The sequence below is a fragment of the Onychostoma macrolepis genome, chromosome 01, assembly GCF_012432095.1.
Source record: "Onychostoma macrolepis isolate SWU-2019 chromosome 01, ASM1243209v1, whole genome shotgun sequence".
NCBI lineage: Eukaryota > Metazoa > Chordata > Actinopteri > Cypriniformes > Cyprinidae > Onychostoma > Onychostoma macrolepis.
The window spans coordinates 15,105,123-15,123,623 of NC_081155.1; the positions used below are offsets into that span (position 1 = coordinate 15,105,123).

General features: G+C 33.7%; 1 protein-coding gene across 6 annotated transcripts in view; it reads right to left on the reverse strand.

Annotated features, from left to right (window-relative positions):
• The window catches only part of sorcs3a (sortilin related VPS10 domain containing receptor 3a), a 244,706-nt gene that overhangs the window by 55,961 nt on the left and 170,244 nt on the right, over positions 1-18,501 (reverse strand). For all 6 annotated transcript variants that reach the window (XR_009270313.1, XR_009270314.1, XM_058771060.1 and 3 more), the window contains 6 exons: positions 13,343-13,416; positions 11,234-11,298; positions 9,806-9,924; positions 6,812-6,901; positions 6,149-6,328; positions 929-1,075 (listed from right to left, as the gene is read on the reverse strand). Coding sequence is in view for 4 of the 6 variants with exons in the window: in XM_058771060.1 (XP_058627043.1) it covers positions 929-1,075; positions 6,149-6,328; positions 6,812-6,901; positions 9,806-9,924; positions 11,234-11,298; positions 13,343-13,416 (675 nt within the window). In the remaining 2 variants the exon portion in view is untranslated. The remainder of the gene's footprint in view (positions 1-928; positions 1,076-6,148; positions 6,329-6,811; positions 6,902-9,805; positions 9,925-11,233; positions 11,299-13,342; positions 13,417-18,501) is intronic.

Here is an 18,501-nt window from a genome sequence, read left to right on the forward strand (position 1 = left end):
CTGACCCATGAATCAAATCAAATCAAATCAAATCACCAGAGTAATGTTTATTAGTGAGTGAACTCTTCCTTTAACTTACAAAAACTACAAATACTTACAATTAATGTATTTTATTTTATTATAACATAATGCTTGTAAGCAAGCAAATTATTATTTTATGTGTAAAACAACAACAAAAAAACAACAACAACAAAAAAAAACAATCAAACTAAATAAATAAATAAAACAATACAATACAATTATTTTATGTATTTAGTAATGTTAACAAGAAAAACAAACAGACCAACTTAAAGGAATGGTTAACTTACTAATAAAACTTGGCATAACATAAAATAACTGTATATTTTTTTCAGTAATGCCTGACATGAATAACAACTAACCAAGTTAAAGGAACAAAATCACTAATAAAGTGTTGTAAAATAAAATTAAAAAAATAATACATTAAAAATAAAAATAAAAAACATTAAAATAAAAATAATTATGAATAACAAACTGGCCAAGTTAAAGGTATAGTTCACTGACTTATGAAAAAAATAAAATAAAAATAAAATAAAATAACAATTGTAGGTATTTTAGTAATGATTAACATAAATAAAGTTAAAGGAATAGTTCCCTCACTCATAATAACATACAATAACATAAAATAAAATAAAATAAAATAGTAGGTAATTTAGTTATGATTAACATGAATGTCAAACTGACCAAGTTAAAAGAATAGTTCACTCACCAAGGTAAAAAAAATAAAAATGTGTTAAAGTAAAATTAAATAAAAATAATTGAATTATATTAATGATTAACAAGAATAACAAACTGGCCAAGTTACAGGAATAGGAGTAATTCGCTCACTAACATAAATTGTGTTAGTTGTAAGTAAGTAAGTAAATAAATGATCCAAACAAAGAATCCTTCCAACCCATGTGTTTCTTACCAGCACACAATGAATGGGATTTCCTGTTAGGTCAGTAGCAGGCGCCTGCAAAAGCCTCCAGTCCCGGCCTTTGTTGTAAGTAATGTACGTCTTCACCTGGTTCTCCACCTTCCTATTAGCGATTAGCATGCCTTCAATCCCTGCTACCTGGGAACAAGGGGGAAGAAATATGATACAAATATGAACATGAACATCTACATTCAGCGTTACAGTGCTTCGGACTGCCATCTAATAAAGTCTCTTAATTACGCAGACACTAGCGGCCACTCTATGATAGCCCAAGCTCTCTGACATGCTATTACTCTAGCTGACAAGCATCTAACCCAGTGCCAGGCTGCTCATCCTTGGCTTAAAACAAGCCCAAACTTAGCAATATTGAATGGTGACAGTGGTGCTAGCGATCCGTTTTAAATCGCGCCCCGCTAGCGAAGCATGCTCTAAGGCAGGGTCCGAGTCTGTAAGTGGCACTAATAGGGACTGCATTTGACAGTGTCACAGTGACGGAGCCGCATTGGATGGACACGGCTAATGAGGTCCCCTCCTCCGCTGGCCAGACGTGTCAATCACAGCGGTAATTATTTATTATCCTTTAGCTTCCATCTCTCCGTTCCAATGTTCTCCCGGAAGAAGATGGATGTACTGGTTGTGGTAGAGCGGTTCATATTCAGCATGCTCTGCAAATCGGGTCATACTTCAGTGAGCAGATCAGCTGCTCGTTGGGGTTTACAATGAATTCATCAGGAGTCCATGTTCAGCACTATCTATGCAAACAATCAAAAGAGCTACTGAGCAAACAAAGCAAAGATCTCTTGCCTGAAATACTTCTGTTTAAAACAAGAGTAAAATGACCAAGAAGATCTTGCTGTGTAAACTAATTTAAGAAGCTGTTTGGGGTGCATCATATGTTGGTGACCAATGGAGTTTTCAACTGGGAGGAAAGACGAACAGGAAACCATTGGCAATTGCGGGAAATTATGTTCTACATCCACTTACAATAAACTTTTAGACCAGATGCAAATTAAAATGTTGAAGAAAAACTCAGCATAATTTATTTTATTTGTATGCCACTTAGTTTGATATTTTATGTAAAGCAATGATATTTATTTTTAATTGACCATAAAGATTTGATTCCATTGTATACTACCATTCAAAAGTTTGCAGATTTTTATTTATTGTTTTTATGATTAATCACATCCAAAATAAAAGTTTTTGTTTACATAATATATGTATGTGTACTGTGTATATTTATTATGTATATATAAATACAAACACATGCATGTATGTATTTTGGAAATATTTACATGCATATGCATTTATATGTTTATATTCTTATATTTTATATTATATATAAGTATATTTAATATATAAACATAACATATTTTTCTTAAATATATACATGCATGTGTTTGAATTTATATATACATAATTAATATACACAGTATACATATATTATGTAAACAAACTTTATTTTGAATACGATTAATCGTTTGACAGCACTATTATTTATATATACTTATTGTTATTTTATATACATTTTATATATTTTAAATAGGTATTGTTGAACATATTTTAAAAATGTAATTAGTTCCTGTAATGACAAAGCTTAATTTCTGCTCACCATGGATGAGTTTATTTGACCAGAAAAACTGTAAAAACTGTAATATTGTGATATGTTATTACATTTTCAATAACTTTTAAATTTTAATATATTTAAAAAATGTGTCTGATTTTAAAGCTGAATTATCAGCATAAATACTTCAGTCTTCAGTGTCTCATTATCGTTCAGAAATCATGGCAATATGCTGATTTAGTGCTCAAAAACATTTATTATTCTTATTATTATCATCAATGGGGGGAAAAAAAAGTTGTGATGCTTAATATTTTTTTGTGAAAATCATACTTAATATTTTTATTTTGTGGAAATTATTTATTTTATTTATTTATTTTGGAATATGTATTTTTGTAATGTAAAAGTCTTTACTGTTACTTTTAATCAATTTAATGAATCATTGCTGGATAAAATATTAATGCGAAAAAATTAAAAATAAATAAATAACTTATTTGTATATTTGAATTCTAGTGTTGCCAAGGTAAGCAGTGTGTGTACTTTGCATACAGGGCAGCAGGCCGCTGATGCCAACACCAAAGAAGTGTGTGCCAGAACCAAAATATGCATTATCAATCATTACTGTTATAAAAATATATAAAAGTAAAGCAACTTCACTTCTCGCCGATCAATAGAGAGATAAATATGACAAACGTCCAGTCACAAACTTAGGTTCCAACTGGAGCTTCAGTGAAAAAAGCCAGGTTTCAATAAGCATTAATGAAGGCTGCTGCAATCTATTAGAGATATGGATGGACTGCTGATTCAGTATTGGCAGGGTGAGCGTGCATTGAGCCAGCCTTGGCACAGAAGTGGGGAGATGCATCATAACCAATGCATTAATGAAACCATCCTTGCTTGCACTCACTAATGGAGACTATTTTTAGCTGCTTGGACAAGGGAAGCGAATGTTTCATTTCTCAGTGTTTTTTGTGCTTGGTACAGGCTGCTAATTTTAAAGCAATATGATATAGTATATGCTTAGAGCGACCATATACTGATCGTAACGTCTTACTGTCAAGAAGGAGGAATGGTTTTCTTGAAGTCAATTGGCAAATCTACTCTTACAGAAAAAAAAAAACTACAGTGTGAGAGTTCTAGCCACAGACAGGCAGCTCGATCTTGAAATATTGATACTTCTGATACTCAAGTTTTCTAGTAAGGATTTATCCTTACAAAATAATATCGATTGTCGATTCTGCTAGACTAGTGAGTAGTGATTTTATTATTTAGTATAGAAATGAATGCAAATCATAAACGTCTAAAGGGAATATATATACAGTTATGGCCAAAAATATCGGCACCCTTGTTAAATATGACCAAAGAAGGCTGTGAAAATTAATCTGCATTGTTAATTCTTTTGATCTTTTATTAAATATATATATATATATATATATATATATATATATATATATATATATATTGAATCACAAAAATCTAACCTTTCATTGGATAATAAGAATTTAAAATGGGGGGAAATATTATTATGAAATAAATGTTTTTTTTTCTTAAATACACGTTGGACACAATTATTGCTACCCCTAGAAATTCCTACGAGTAAAATATCTCTGAAGTATATTCCCATTCATATTCACATTTTTGAGCACTCCAGGGTGATTATGAACATGAATTTATCCAGCCATGGCTTCCTGTTTCACAGAAATATAAATAGGAGGGAAAACAAAGCCCAAATTACCAAAGAATATATTTCTGATGTGCAGCAAAACATAATTGAGCTTCACAAATTAGTGAAGTGGCTTTAAGAAAGGAGCTAGAGTAGTGAAAATTCCCATTTCCACCATCAGGGCAATAATTAAGAATTTCCAATCAACATAAATGTTATGGGAAGAGGACGTGTGTCTATATCATCCTAATGCACAGTGAGAAGGAGAGTTTGAGTGGCTGAAGACTCTCCAAGGACCACAGCTGGAGAATTGCAGAAAATAGTTGAGTCTCGAGGTCAGAAAACCTTTAAAAAAAAATGTCAAACAGAACCTACATCACCACATGTTGTTTGGGAGGGTTTCAAGAAAAATTCTCCTTGCTCATCCAAAAACAAACTCCAGCATATTCAGTTATCAGACACGACTGGAACTTCAAATGGGACTGGCTTCTATGGTCAGATAAAACAAAAAAAATGAGCTTTTTAGCAGCAAACACTCAAGATGAGTTTGGTGAACACAGAGATAAAAAGTACCCCATGTGTACAATTAAATATACTGCTGTATTTTTGATGTTGTGGGCCTATATTTCTGTTGGAGGTCCTGGACATCTTGTTTAGACACATGGCATCATGGATTCTATCAAATACCAACAGATAAAAAAACAATAAGTCACTGACTCTGTTAAAACTATTATAATGGGCCATGTTTGGATCTTCCAACCGTGCAATAATCCAAATACAAACCTCAAAAACAACACAAAAATGGGTCACTGAGCACAAAACCAAGCTTCTGCTGGCCATTCCAGTCCTTCTGACATGAACCCTATAGAAAATGAGTGAGGTGAACTGAAGAGAAGAAGCACCAACATGGATCTGGGAATCTAAAGGCTCTGAAGTGATTCTGGATGAAGGAATGGTCTCTGATCTCTTGTCAGGTGTTCTCTAACCTCATCAGGCATTATAGGAGAAAAATTAGAGCTGTTAAACTGGCAAATGGAGGTTTCAAAAAGTATTGAATAAAAGGGTGCCGTTAATTGTGGCCAATGTGTGTTAGAGAAAAACATTTATTTCATAATGATATTTCCCCCCATTTTAAATTCTTATTATCCAATAAAAGATTGGATTTTTGTGATTTTTTTAATAAAAGATCAAAAGGATTAACAATGCAAATTAATTTTCACAGCCTTTGATCATATTTACCAAGGGTGCCACTCTGTAATATTGCTCTGAAAGTCATAAATAAAGTAAAAAGAAAGAAAAAAAAAACTTTACTTACTACGTACTACTTAACTTTAGTACGAGATAAAAAATGTAAAAAATTTACAAAAAAAAAAAAGAAACTAGTCTAATAGCCTAGTCTTGTTAAAAGAAGAAAGCAGAACAATGCCACTGACATAATAAAAAGTGTGCTTTGGAGCAATAAAGCAATAATTTTAAATGTTTTGAATTTGAGGATTGATCTTTTCTGAAGTACCAGTATTTCTTAGCCGAGCTTAAGCTGGCTAAGAAACCAGTTATGCTCCAAAACACAGCTAAACTTGAGTAAGATTTTCCAGTGGGAAACAAGTAACGATATGTCTTCTTGGTACAATGAACTCTTTTATCTCGAAAGATCAAGGGAAACTTCATTCCTCGAGATAGGATCCCTTTAAAAAGGAGTCATACACAAAACACGAGCAGTTCCCATTGAATCAGCAATCTCTCTCCTCTCCACTCTCGACAACATTTAACTACAACTCAATTTATCTCTCTGTCTTCATTGCTATCGTTCATTTACGCTTGCTAATTCCCCAGAGGCTTAAGATAATGTGGGCTATGCTTGAGTGCCAGGGCGAGAAGTAGCGTCTGACATGAATTCTAATGCAGCCTGAGGAGCAATGAGCATCTAGCATGAAGCCGTTGACTTGAAGGCTAATGTTAGCTTGTTAACAAGTTAGTGATGAAGTTATGCCTCGTAAAGGTCGATCATGCTGTTGCCTCCGAGCCCACGGCTGGTCCTGACGTTCTCCAGGGCCAAGGTGAAGTATATGCCTCGCGTGTCAGATATGTACAGGTTATAGGTATCATTTTGGTTCCACTCCTGTACGGCGGTGAAAACCTGACCTTGATCTGTGCTCACGATATGCATGTCCTAGAAAACAGAAAAAGAAAAAAGGAGAAAAGACAGCTGAGGGTGAGAAAAAAGAAAGCAGAAGTCATTAGCGAGGACCCCTGCTAGGTCTCGGTGGGCATGATCTACTGGATTACATGTTTGCGCAGGACTCAATTGAATATGTGTTTTAATGTATCCCCAACTGACCAAAGCAAGCCAAGTGAAAAGATCTTGTACTTCAGTTCTTCAACAGGAATGTGCAGAAATGTGCTTGGCATTAGTAACTAAAAACCTTTACTTTTAACTGATCATTCATCCACACCAATAGGTGTCATAATAAAGGCCAAAACTACTGGGGATAGCAAAGTAACTACAGAGGGTTGATGAAAAGCTAATAAATAATTAAATTATAAAAATGTAGTACATTCTCCTCCTGTCTAGCTTACTTTCGAATCTAGTTGTCTAATAAAAATACTTTGTCTACTCCAGCTAATTCATTTGAAATTTTAGATGATCTCTTACCTTCGGCAGGGAGTATTTGGGGATTTTAATGCGTACAAAAGATTCCCTTTGATAGGACACATAGTAGCTTGCTCTGCCAGTGTTCGTCACCTGCATGGAAAAACAAAAAACAAAACACATATCTCAGATATCAAATAACTGGCATCAACAATGGGGAAATCTATTGACAGTAACTATTGATTTGTCTTTGTACTCTGAACAAAAGTTTAGAGGTGGGTGGTATGACCAAAATCTTATATCACAGTATGAGTAATTTTATATAACGGTAATGATGTAATGCGAAATATACACCCTAATGTTGGCTTTGTTAAAAGTAACTGGCAACTCAGAACTGGGTAAATATGTTGGGTTAAACCATGGGTGTCCAAACCTGTTCCTGGAGGGCCACTGTCTTGTAGAGTTTGGCTCCAACCCCAATTAAACACACATTGACCAACAAACAACAAATTAAGGTCTTGAGACTTACTAGAAACTTTTAGAAAAGTGTGTTGGAGCTGAATGGAGCTAAAAGAATAATTGGACACCCCTAGGTTAAACTACAAGCAGTATATACTGTCATAGTGTCCAGCAGGGTTGCCAGGTCTGCAAAACAAACTCATCCCAAATCACTTTTTTTTTTTTTCCCACGATTTTCCACTCCTTTGATTGTACGCTCTGTCGAAATCCGTGTTCCGGGGGGAAGGAGTCCCACTTTGTCGAAATAGCTCTCCGGTGGTAAGACTTGGAAACCCCAAGCCCTATATTTGATGAGGCACATTTGATGAGAATGAGAGCTATTAACTTCCTGTCTCCTCCAGCACATTACACAAAGCTGTAAATTCAGATGGCTAATTCAGTGACGGATCGTGCAGGTTATGTCTAGAACGACCCGTTTAAAATCTCCCCACCATGATTTGGAGGATACTGCTTGGTCTTGGTTTGTCGATGCCCTTTGCAGTTCAAGAGTGGAGAGTGGTAAATATCTTGTAGGACAATCAATAATCTCATTATTCTCTGTCAAGAGAAATCTTTAATTCTCGCAAGCAACGCGCCCGCTCCCACCCCGCTCCGAGGGGGATTGTTGGCGCTAATGATAGCGCGTGTAGCAAATACACACTGGTTGTTAGCATACACAGCAGGAACTGTCAGAAGCTTGTCATATCTACAGCTGCACAAGGGGGAATGGAAAATGAAATAAATAACTCTTCCGCAGCACAAAAGGTACTTCATCCTGCCAAAGTAGCAGATACGTTTAATTCATCCCACCTCTTTTCATAATTTCAATTAGAGGGCATATATACACCCAACAGGATTCCGATTTGAACATGGGAATAAAATGGCTCCGTGATTATATGACAGAAACAATTATGCTTCTTAGCGGGTAACGTGCATTCAATAAATGAGGAGAGAGAGGCAGAGAAAGAGAACAGCGGTCTGGAGAAAGTTATAAACAAACAGCATGTCCGACGTGTCTCCAAAAAGCCGCTCTGCGTGCAACAGAAGGAAGGAGCAGGCAGGATCGATGCTTTCCAGGGGCAGTTGAACTTCGAAAGAAATTGGGATGATCGATTTTTCTGTTTCACATTCTTTGGACTGTGATGTGGCGTGACAAAACATTGGGGTTGAGCGTCCACTCCTTATTGGCAGGACTTGTTATCTGCACTGCTGTTAGACTTCCAAGAGGGTTGTGAGTAAATGTTTTGAAACTTGCCATGTGAGGAACTTTTCCGTTGGCTGGGAAATACTGTCATTTATAATTCCCAGTCTGAAGTTTTGGCCATGACTTCGGATGCAATTATTTGTATTCTCTAGGTGCCCATTCTCTATTTCCCATCCTAATATGTACTGTTTTGAAGACAATTGTTTTCATGCAAACGGAAATTAATATATTCAAAAACTGCCCTGGATTGGAATTGGAAATTTAGGCTATTACCATTTCACTTTTTCCCTTGAGTATAAGATTATTATTCTGATCCACTAGGGAGTTGAAAATGACACATGAACACATACATATTTACGCACACAAACTTTGCCTGAATGTTAAGGAAACTTTAGTTTTTGGAAGGGAATGACATGAGGGTGAAGAAATGGTGACAGAACGTTCATTTTTGGGTGAACTATGTCTGTAAGGTATATTCTCACTGATGGTGATCTGCAGCCCAAAGCAAGTCTTTCATTTTCAATGAGATTTGGAGATCGGGGCCGATATGTGCAGCGGCAACAGTTGCCAATGTGACTAAGGTGAGCAGAGTTCAACTTCTTGGAAATGAGCAGCAATGCCATGGGAGTGAAGACAGAAGGCCTCGTTAGTTAGATAATCAAATAATGCATATGCCAAATTTTGGAACCCACTTGTTACAGTCTATATATGCACTATATACATATCACACATTCCACAATTTATAAGTGAGTGGCAACGGGAATGACAGAGCATTTCGCAATGGGAACACAAACAGAAACCCCAACAGATCTGTTGTTCTAGGAAGTCCTTATCTCAAAGACTAATGGCAAAGGGTTACACTGTTGTCATTGTATTTTTTTATGATTATACATTTGACTTTCATTAACTGTAGATGTCACTATATAATTCCATAAATAATTAAATGATGCCATTTGATGGCTTGACTTGTTTCTTTACTCTAAAGCACTTCAGAAGATGCTCCTTAATATAACAATAATCGTATGTATATATATATATATATATATATATATATATAAAATTAGGCATCTTCTGTCCTAAGACAAGAACATATTTTAGTTTTAGGTTTTAGGACAACTTTGATGAAAGGTTTGATGAAAATATATTTATATATATTTTTAATTGTATCATTAATTTAACATATTTTTTAATTGAATTGAATTGAATTTTATTTTTTATTAAAAATAATACAATTATATATATATATATATATATATATATATATATATATATATATATATATATATAACATTAATTGATAACATGTTTAATATCTAATTAATATATCTCTGATCTCTGTGATCTCTGGTCCTTACCTGAACAAACACGTATTCATCTTGAACCACAAGTGAGTTGGTCTCAATATAGCCAGAAAATGGATATGTCCTACTGGATTCAGAGCAGGCTTGAGCTCTGCATGTCACATACTGGCAATCTGTTGTAAGGAGAGACAGAAAGAGGATTCTAGCTGTTAATTAGATTTTGATTCTGAGGGCACTGAGTCCAGCAACCTCTGACAGCTTCTCAGAATCAGAAAGGACGTATCAGCTTCAAGGAACATTAGGTGGAAGATTCAGAATTATGTATCCAATATTAAATGGAAAGTTCATTCAAACAACTGAAACTTCTGTCATTATTTGCTCACCCTCATGTCAACCATTTTTTCCACTGAACACAAGAATTCTGGTTTTTGAAAGCTTGGTTACTATGAACTATTGATGTATGGAAAAAGAACTGAGATCGAATTTATTTATTTATTTTTTTTTTTCAAATAAGGGTGAGTAAACAATGTTTCAATGGACTATGCCTTTAACCAGTGAGAGAAAGTAAGGTGGAGAGAGTCCAGGTCCTGTATTAATCTGCTATCAGATGGTATGTTTATCATTACGGTAATCCTGTCTAGCTGCCTGCAGGACTGGCTTTATCCTCATTCCCAAGAGCACGGTTTCTTTTCTCATCTCTTTTCCTCCTCTAACATCAGGACTGAAGCAGGAGTATACCATAGATCAGTAGATGGGATGTGAAAGGAAGGTGGGAAAAAAAGAGAATTCGAAATAACCCTAGTATGTACTGTAAAGCTAGGAGCATTTCTTTGAATGGACGAGCATACTAAAGAAATACACCTCTTCACTGAGCCACTGAGTCTGACACTGAACGAAAATATAACTTGTGAAAGTACTGGGACATGTTGTTTCAGAACGAACAGAATGAGTGAGGAATCAGCAAGAATCTGCTGGCTCTTTCTTTTCTCAAATGAATCAGAATGAGTGAGACATGAGCAAGGATCTGCCTGCATTTTTTCAAATGAATCTGTTGAGTGAATAATAAAATGACTCACTCAATACTCCAAATTTAAGAAAAATATGATGTTTTGAATGATTTGTTTTTACTTTTATAATATAATATTACATTTTAATAATATTAAAATTAAATTAAATTAAATTAAATTAAATTAAATTAAATTAAATTAAATTAAATTAAATTAAATTAAATTAAATTAAATTAAATTAAATTAAATTAAATTAAATTAAATTAATTAATAAATACATAAATAAATAAATAAAATAAAATAAAGTTTTTGTTTATTAAAAAAGGACTAGGTCCATGACCTGGGGAACAGTTACATGTCTTTTTTAGCATACCAAATTAAAAGATTTGAGTGACTGTTATGAATCAAATTTCCCACTACTAGACTGCTAGACAGTTTTGGAGAATACATACAAAGACAGAAAGAAGCAACTCACGGCCATCAGGAGTGTGAGCCTCCATGTGCACCAGATCTAACTCCTTGTCCAGACCGGTTACTGACCTGCATTAGACACACCAGAGCGAGGAGAAAGCAGTTTTATCACAGAGACGAAAAAAAAAAAAATCCATAACAGATGTCTTACTGAAGGTCCATTTCAGCCAGCAAAGTGAAAAAAAAAGAGTTGTGAGGTGCCACTTCCCCAAATGCCACATGATGGGGAAAAGTATCAAAGTACAATTTACAGCAGCAACCAGAAGCATGTCTAAAACCCATGTATTTGTAGGTGTATATTTGTGCATGATGGTGACAGTGAAGGAGTACAATGGAAATGAGAATGATGACACCTGTTGGAAACATGAGTGTGTGGAGCACCAGCCTTTAAACAACCCTACCATTAACTAGACAGTGTCTTTTATAGCTCAAGTAGGCTGTACCAGTGCACACGTTCTCTGTGACTCATGCACACACTGAAGACAAGTTTCTCACTAACAGTCTAAAACATCCTTTCAGTGGTTAGCATTGAGTTACATATCATCTTAGATATTTTATGTGATTTGTACACTTTATTAAGAATGCATTGACTAAGAATGTAAATGTATTTGCGTAAATTTCACATAAATACTGTTCTTGCGATCTTAATCTTACATTGTGTCACATTTAAAAAAATAAATAAATAAAAATTCTGACAAAAATCATTGTATAAATGTTCCATTCTCAGCCAGTAAAAGAGGGGTTACTTAGATATGGCAACCCACTTCATGTAATATAGGACCGGTTTATTAAAGTTAATATGACAGGAGTAAAATAAAAGCTCAATTGTTTAAAGTTTGAAAATGAAGAAATAAAGACATCCATTAGAATTGTAATTTTACAGTTTAATAAAGTCAGCCAATAAAAGTGGGGTTAGATAAAACAAGTAGTATTCCACTAGCAATGTGATCTCAATATGGCAACCCACTTCATGTAATATAGGACAGTTTTATTAAAGTTAATATGACTGCAGTCTAAAATAAAAGCTCAATTAAAGTCTCTAATATATATATATATATATATATATATATATATATATATATATATATATATATATATATATATATATATATATATATATATATATATATATATATATATATATATATATATATATATATATATATATATATATATATATATATTTATTTATACTACGGGGCCGTTAAATGCTTGAATCTGATTGGCTGAACGAGCGTTCTAAGGTGTGCAATTATTTTCAGGAAACGCACGGCGAACGTAGTCCCAGGCATCTCTTGACCGCATTACATGACCATATCACTTAGCCAAATGATTTCTGTTATTTCAAAGGTCTTACAACAGCAAAATAACCAAGACCCACAACGACACTGGCCAAATAAATAAATATAGTAAACAATATATATATATATATATATATATATATATATATATATATATATATATATAATTTATTTAATATTTATTATTATTATTATTGTTATTATCATTTTATATCACACATTTTGGCCAAACTGTACAGTCCTACAAAAAATATATATTTTAAAATCATAATTCAATCCCACAACCTCACTGGAGTCTTTATATCATTGCGGGTGTGCATCAATTTAAAGTTGTTTTTTTTTTTTTTTTCAAAAGTTCTATCCATTATGTCTAAAACAAAAACTTTAAAGTCTAGATGCACTGTGGAGTACAATTTCTTTCTCTTTCACTCTCCTCAGCCATCTTTATGCCTCTATTTTCTTTCCATCTTCCTCTGCCATGCTTATTCTCCCCCTTTCTTTTATTGTCTTGATACTGAATGGAGAGGAGTTGTGCAACAAAGGTCTTAGAGCTCAAACATCTTTGCTGTTTTCATCTCACATCGACGTGAACAACAGCCTCTGCATTTTCTAAGCATAAAGAGCGGGCAAAAAAAGGACACAATTTTCAACCGTATCCACCTTCTCAATTGCTCAAACTCGTTCCACATATCACGAACGCATCAATGTCAACCAGCACTCGACTAAACTCTCCTTGTTCGCCCATAAAATTGTAAGTTAGTGACATCGTGTGAGAAATGGAGATGAGGTGTGATTGTGACAGTATCACCTACCAGTAGAAGCGATTCGGAGTCACTCGCTCGTGAACCAGCTGCCACTTTCGGCCAAAGTCAAATGAACTATACAGCTGAAAAAAAAGAGAGAAAAATGACAGAGGCAGCCATTAAAAACAGGCAGTCATTAAAATCTGCAATCATTCGCTCTGTTAAGTTAAAGCCATGTAACCATTTAAAGCCAGATTTTTCTCATCTCAGTTAAGAGCCTTTTCTCTGAATATAACTGATTCGTCATTGTGATTTGTATTTCATTATACAGCTGTGCTTTTCAAAGCACTGAGCAAAAAAGCACAGTCTTGAAATCAGTTGTCATGGGTTAAAGAGAACACAAACACACTATTGTATGGAAATATATGCCATTGTAATAGTGTGGAAAATGGAAACTATATGTATTGCACATAAACACAGTGAAGAAATCACATCATAAAGGAATACATTTTTCTTGATCGTTTCATTTAATAAAAATAGTTTGCTATACAAAGCTGTTTTGTAGTTTGAAAATATATAGTAACTTTCAGAACTCAAACCTTTCTCAAACATCGTTAAGCTAAACAAATAAATAAGTAACAATAATGATTAAAAAATGAAAAGTAGAGGAGAGAAAATTATATTAGAGTATATATATATATATATATATATATATATATATATAAATGTACTGTGTATGTATATGCTGTACTATGTAAATATATGTGCCAAATATTTGGCAAAATCATTAATAGACTTTCATTAAAAGTTTAGTTTGTTTGCTTTTGAAATAAATTAATATAACCAAGGACATACTGAATAGATCAAAAGTGACTTTTAAAATAAATTTTTAAAAATAGATTTATTTTTAAATAAATACCTTCTTATGAACAACAACAACAACAACAACAACAACAACAACAAAAATGTATCTCAGATTCCACAAAAAAAAAAGATTAAAAGGCAGATTCACTATTTACAAAAATATGACACTGAAGACTGGAGTAAATGCTGCTGAAAATTCAGCTTCATAGGAATAAATTATAATATATATATATATATATATATATATATATATATATATATATATATATATATATATATATATATTAAAATAGAAATAAATAGTAATTGTAAACTGGGCAAAATATATTTTTAATAACTATAATAATAATAATCATCATCATCATAATCATTTAAGCCTGTCTCCTACTGTAATGTATCTCAATTATCTGTTTTGGTACAACAAAGTCAGAGTCAGTGATACAATTTCTTTGCCATGCATTCAGACAATGAATCAGACAAATGATATTTATCAAAATACTATCCTTCCAGATCTCTCTTATGCATTATTATGGCTCAAACTCTCACACAACAGACAGAAACAAGAGAAGACAACCGGCAGAAGTTAAAAGCACAGCTCATTCGAGGTTCAGCAGTTACCTGGAGCAAGCAGTGCGTGAAACACAACACACATTAAAATGTGTCTAAATGGAATTATTTGGACTTGAAGCTGCAAGGTGAATCTCAAGGGAATCCTAATGGATGAGATGAGTCCATTCAAGTCTGCAGGGAATTCATTTAGAAGTTTCTGCTCCACTATGTGCTCTATTCAGAAGCCATTGAAAAGAACAGACTATACCTTCAATCTCTAGAGATTTCTAGAGCCGTTAGGATGGCAGATCTCAAACTGGGGTCAGTGGACCCCAGAAGTCTATCTCAAATAGCTAGGGAGAATCTTTCTGTATTGTGAATACTATATGAAAGCAACAGCAGCAGACTCACATTTCTACTATCTGGGTTTCTCATTAATTTCCTTCATAGATATTTCAAATAAAGCATTTAACCATTGAACCAAACCAAAAAGTGAGATGCAGGTTCATGAACATTTATGAACTTATAAAATGTGTCCTTGTTCAAAAAGTTAGAGACAACCTGCAGGGATTTTTTCTTTTCTTTTTTCCCTTCTCAGTATTCTGAGACATATTACAGTTTAATACAATTTAATTCTCTGCATTAAAGAAAAAAAAAAAAAAAGACAAAATACAAAAGTGTCAAGTGTGCTGTGGAGTAGTCATCCTTAATTTCTACAGAAACACTGATGTAGATGTTCAAACCTTTAAATGAACAGACAAGAGTCAAAAAACGTCTGAAGATTGCATTGTACATCTTGACAAGTCACTGAACATTACATTAAGACAGAACAAAGACAGTTAGCATCACAAGCTGTTTACTGACAGGAGCTGGAGGCATCGCACAGATGCTCAATAACAGGACTGATGCTTTTGATGAGATTTGAAAAGACTGTTTCTGAGAAGACTGCCCCCAATCACTGAAACTAACCCAGAAATACACAGAGTTCAAAGAGGTTCAAGTACAATAAGAATCCAAATACAGAGAGCAGACAAGTCAGATCAGTTTAATTAGATTGTATTATTCCTAAAGTGACTCTTCACCTCTATGTCTGCAACATAATAAGGCCTAGCAGTTAACAGGTTTATTATTGCTAATTACAACTAAAAGGATTCAAGAAATGTGTTAATTGAAATTTAGCTGGAATACAGTAAAATATACATAATATATGAGAAAAAAAATGAAATGAAAATAGCCAAGTTTAAACACTAAAATCACTAACTGAAAATAAACAAAAACTAAAACTTAATTAAACCTAAACTAAAATAAAAATAAATGAATTAATTATAAATAGCAATAATTACAAAACAAACCCTAATAAAATTACAAAAGCAAATACCAAATAAAGAAATACTAAAATTAATTAAAAATATTAATAACTAAAAACTAAAAAAGCATATAAATAATATAAATATTATATGAGGAAAAAAATATATAATAACTTAACCTAAATGAAAATTTGAAATGTTGCCAAGCACTTATCAATAACAATAATAATAAAAAATAACACAAATGTCAAAAGGAAATACCAAATAAATAAAAATATACTAAACTAAAATATAAGAAAATAAATGTTATTCAAAAATAAAAAGTTATTCAAAACATTTATAATTAAAACATTTTTATTTTTTTAAAGTATATAAATAATATGCCAGTGGCACAAATTTGACTGAAAAAAAGCATACTCAGAAAATATTTCTGGAAAATGTTGTATAATTAAAAAATAAATAATAATAATAAAAAAAAAAAAAAAAAAAATATATATATATATATATATATATATATAATACAAAAAAAAAACACCAAAAAAAACCCCTAAAAATTTGCATTTAAAACTACAAATTTGAAATTAAAAATAAAAATAAAAAGTGAATTCAAATATTGCTCACATTGAGGAACTGAGACACAACACAGCCTTGATGCAAATTCCAGCTTAAATAATGTCTGGAGTTGTTCCGCCCTTATATTCTAACATTCCTGTCCACTCCATCTCTCTCCGTCCTAATAAAAAATACAAAAATGCTAAAAAAAAAAATAAAAATAGTAGCTACTAAAAGAAAAAAAAAAAAAAACCCTCTAGTGGAATGAGTCGAAGTGAGTGGGAAGTAGGAGAACAGAATGTATACTCTGATCCTTTGACCCACAGAGTCATGTTTAACCATACATTACCAGAAGCATAACGCTAAACATATTGAACACACCTTCAAGAAGTGCAGAAAGACCCCGTGCTGACTCTAAACATCCCACCAGCCGGCTACATGACATATGAGTGCCAGCATGACCCCTACAAGTTGCTAAACACATGGCCTAATTTCCACTGCTCTAATTGTGTTTCTGCATGCCCAGCCGCACAATTAATGGCAAAGCCTGGCGCGTTCCTATTACACTGATTGATGCCACTGTTGATCGGCCCCCTGCCGGGAATAGAACGTTGTTATTCTAGTCCTACAGTGAGAAGGCACCGACCCAGTCAAGCTCTGGCCTATTTCAACTAAGATTCTTTATGATTATTGATGGCAAATGGAGACAAGATAAAAAAAAAAAAAAGAGGACAGGATACAGAAACTAATGTTCCTGTGAACATTTCTTTGAAGGAAAAATGCTATATTAATTGTTACTTTTATAGAATTTTTGCTTTTTATTTTTTTTAGCTCTCTCACTAACACTTGAGGGACACAATTTTATGTTGATATATAGAGTGAACCCAAAACGTATTTTGAAAATTACGTCACACTAGGCTATATGAATTGTATTGCATATTGTTTCACTAAAATTGAAACCTACAAAGTGTTCAAAATAGCTTGTCTTCATTTTTTAACTGTTCAGAATTGTTAATGTAGGCCTACAATAAGCCGCATTATAGATAGATAGATAGATAGATAGATAGATAGATAGACAGATAGACAGACAGACAGACAGACAGACAGACAGACAGACAGACAGATAGATAGATAGATAGATAGATTAGCCGAGCGACTACAGAAAAGATAGAGAGATGGTGGATAAAAAAACAAAAGAGGAAAATTTCTGCGGAGCAAAAGGCAGCTTACACCATGTCTACACCCACGCCACAACAGCTAAAGTCTGTCTACAATGGTCGCGACAAAGCAACCTTTGAAAATCTTTTGAAATTTGTGTCAATACGTCATAAATAGAACGTGGCAGCAGTTTACTGTCGGGGGATTTGTCGCGTCGCGCCATGCCGCATCCAGTGTAGACAGCATCACTGATTATAATGAGTTCTACAGTATTTTGTCGCACCACAGCGCTCGCGGCCGGTGTAGACACAGTGTTACGATAAGGCAAGAAGTAGGACCCGTGTAAATATCGGATCAGCTTTCCAGTGCTGGAGAGAACTCAAGAAGTGAGAATGCCTGCGATCGGATGCCAAGGTTGCTTTGTTTCTTCTTGATAGGTGAGTAACATTGGTTTTGCTTTGTTTCACAGAACTAATCGCTGCCTGGGTTGCGTAGGTATGTGTGGGGCGGAGCCATCAAAATAGGGGCGAGACCCTTTTAGGGTAGGGGCGTGTTTGTTTTGCTGATTTGAAATATCAACACTGGCTACCAGAAATCACTTACACTTATGACAAAATCAATGTGGCAGTGGAAACCGTAATTTGGATAGTGTTGCTCTGTTAAATTAATACTACTGATGGGCAAAATACTTTGACTTTTATTTTCATTGGGAAAACATCAAACTTCTTCAAACAGGAGTATTAGTTTCCCGTCAAATTTTTTGACCTTTCAAAACAAGTCAGTGCTTAATCAGATCAA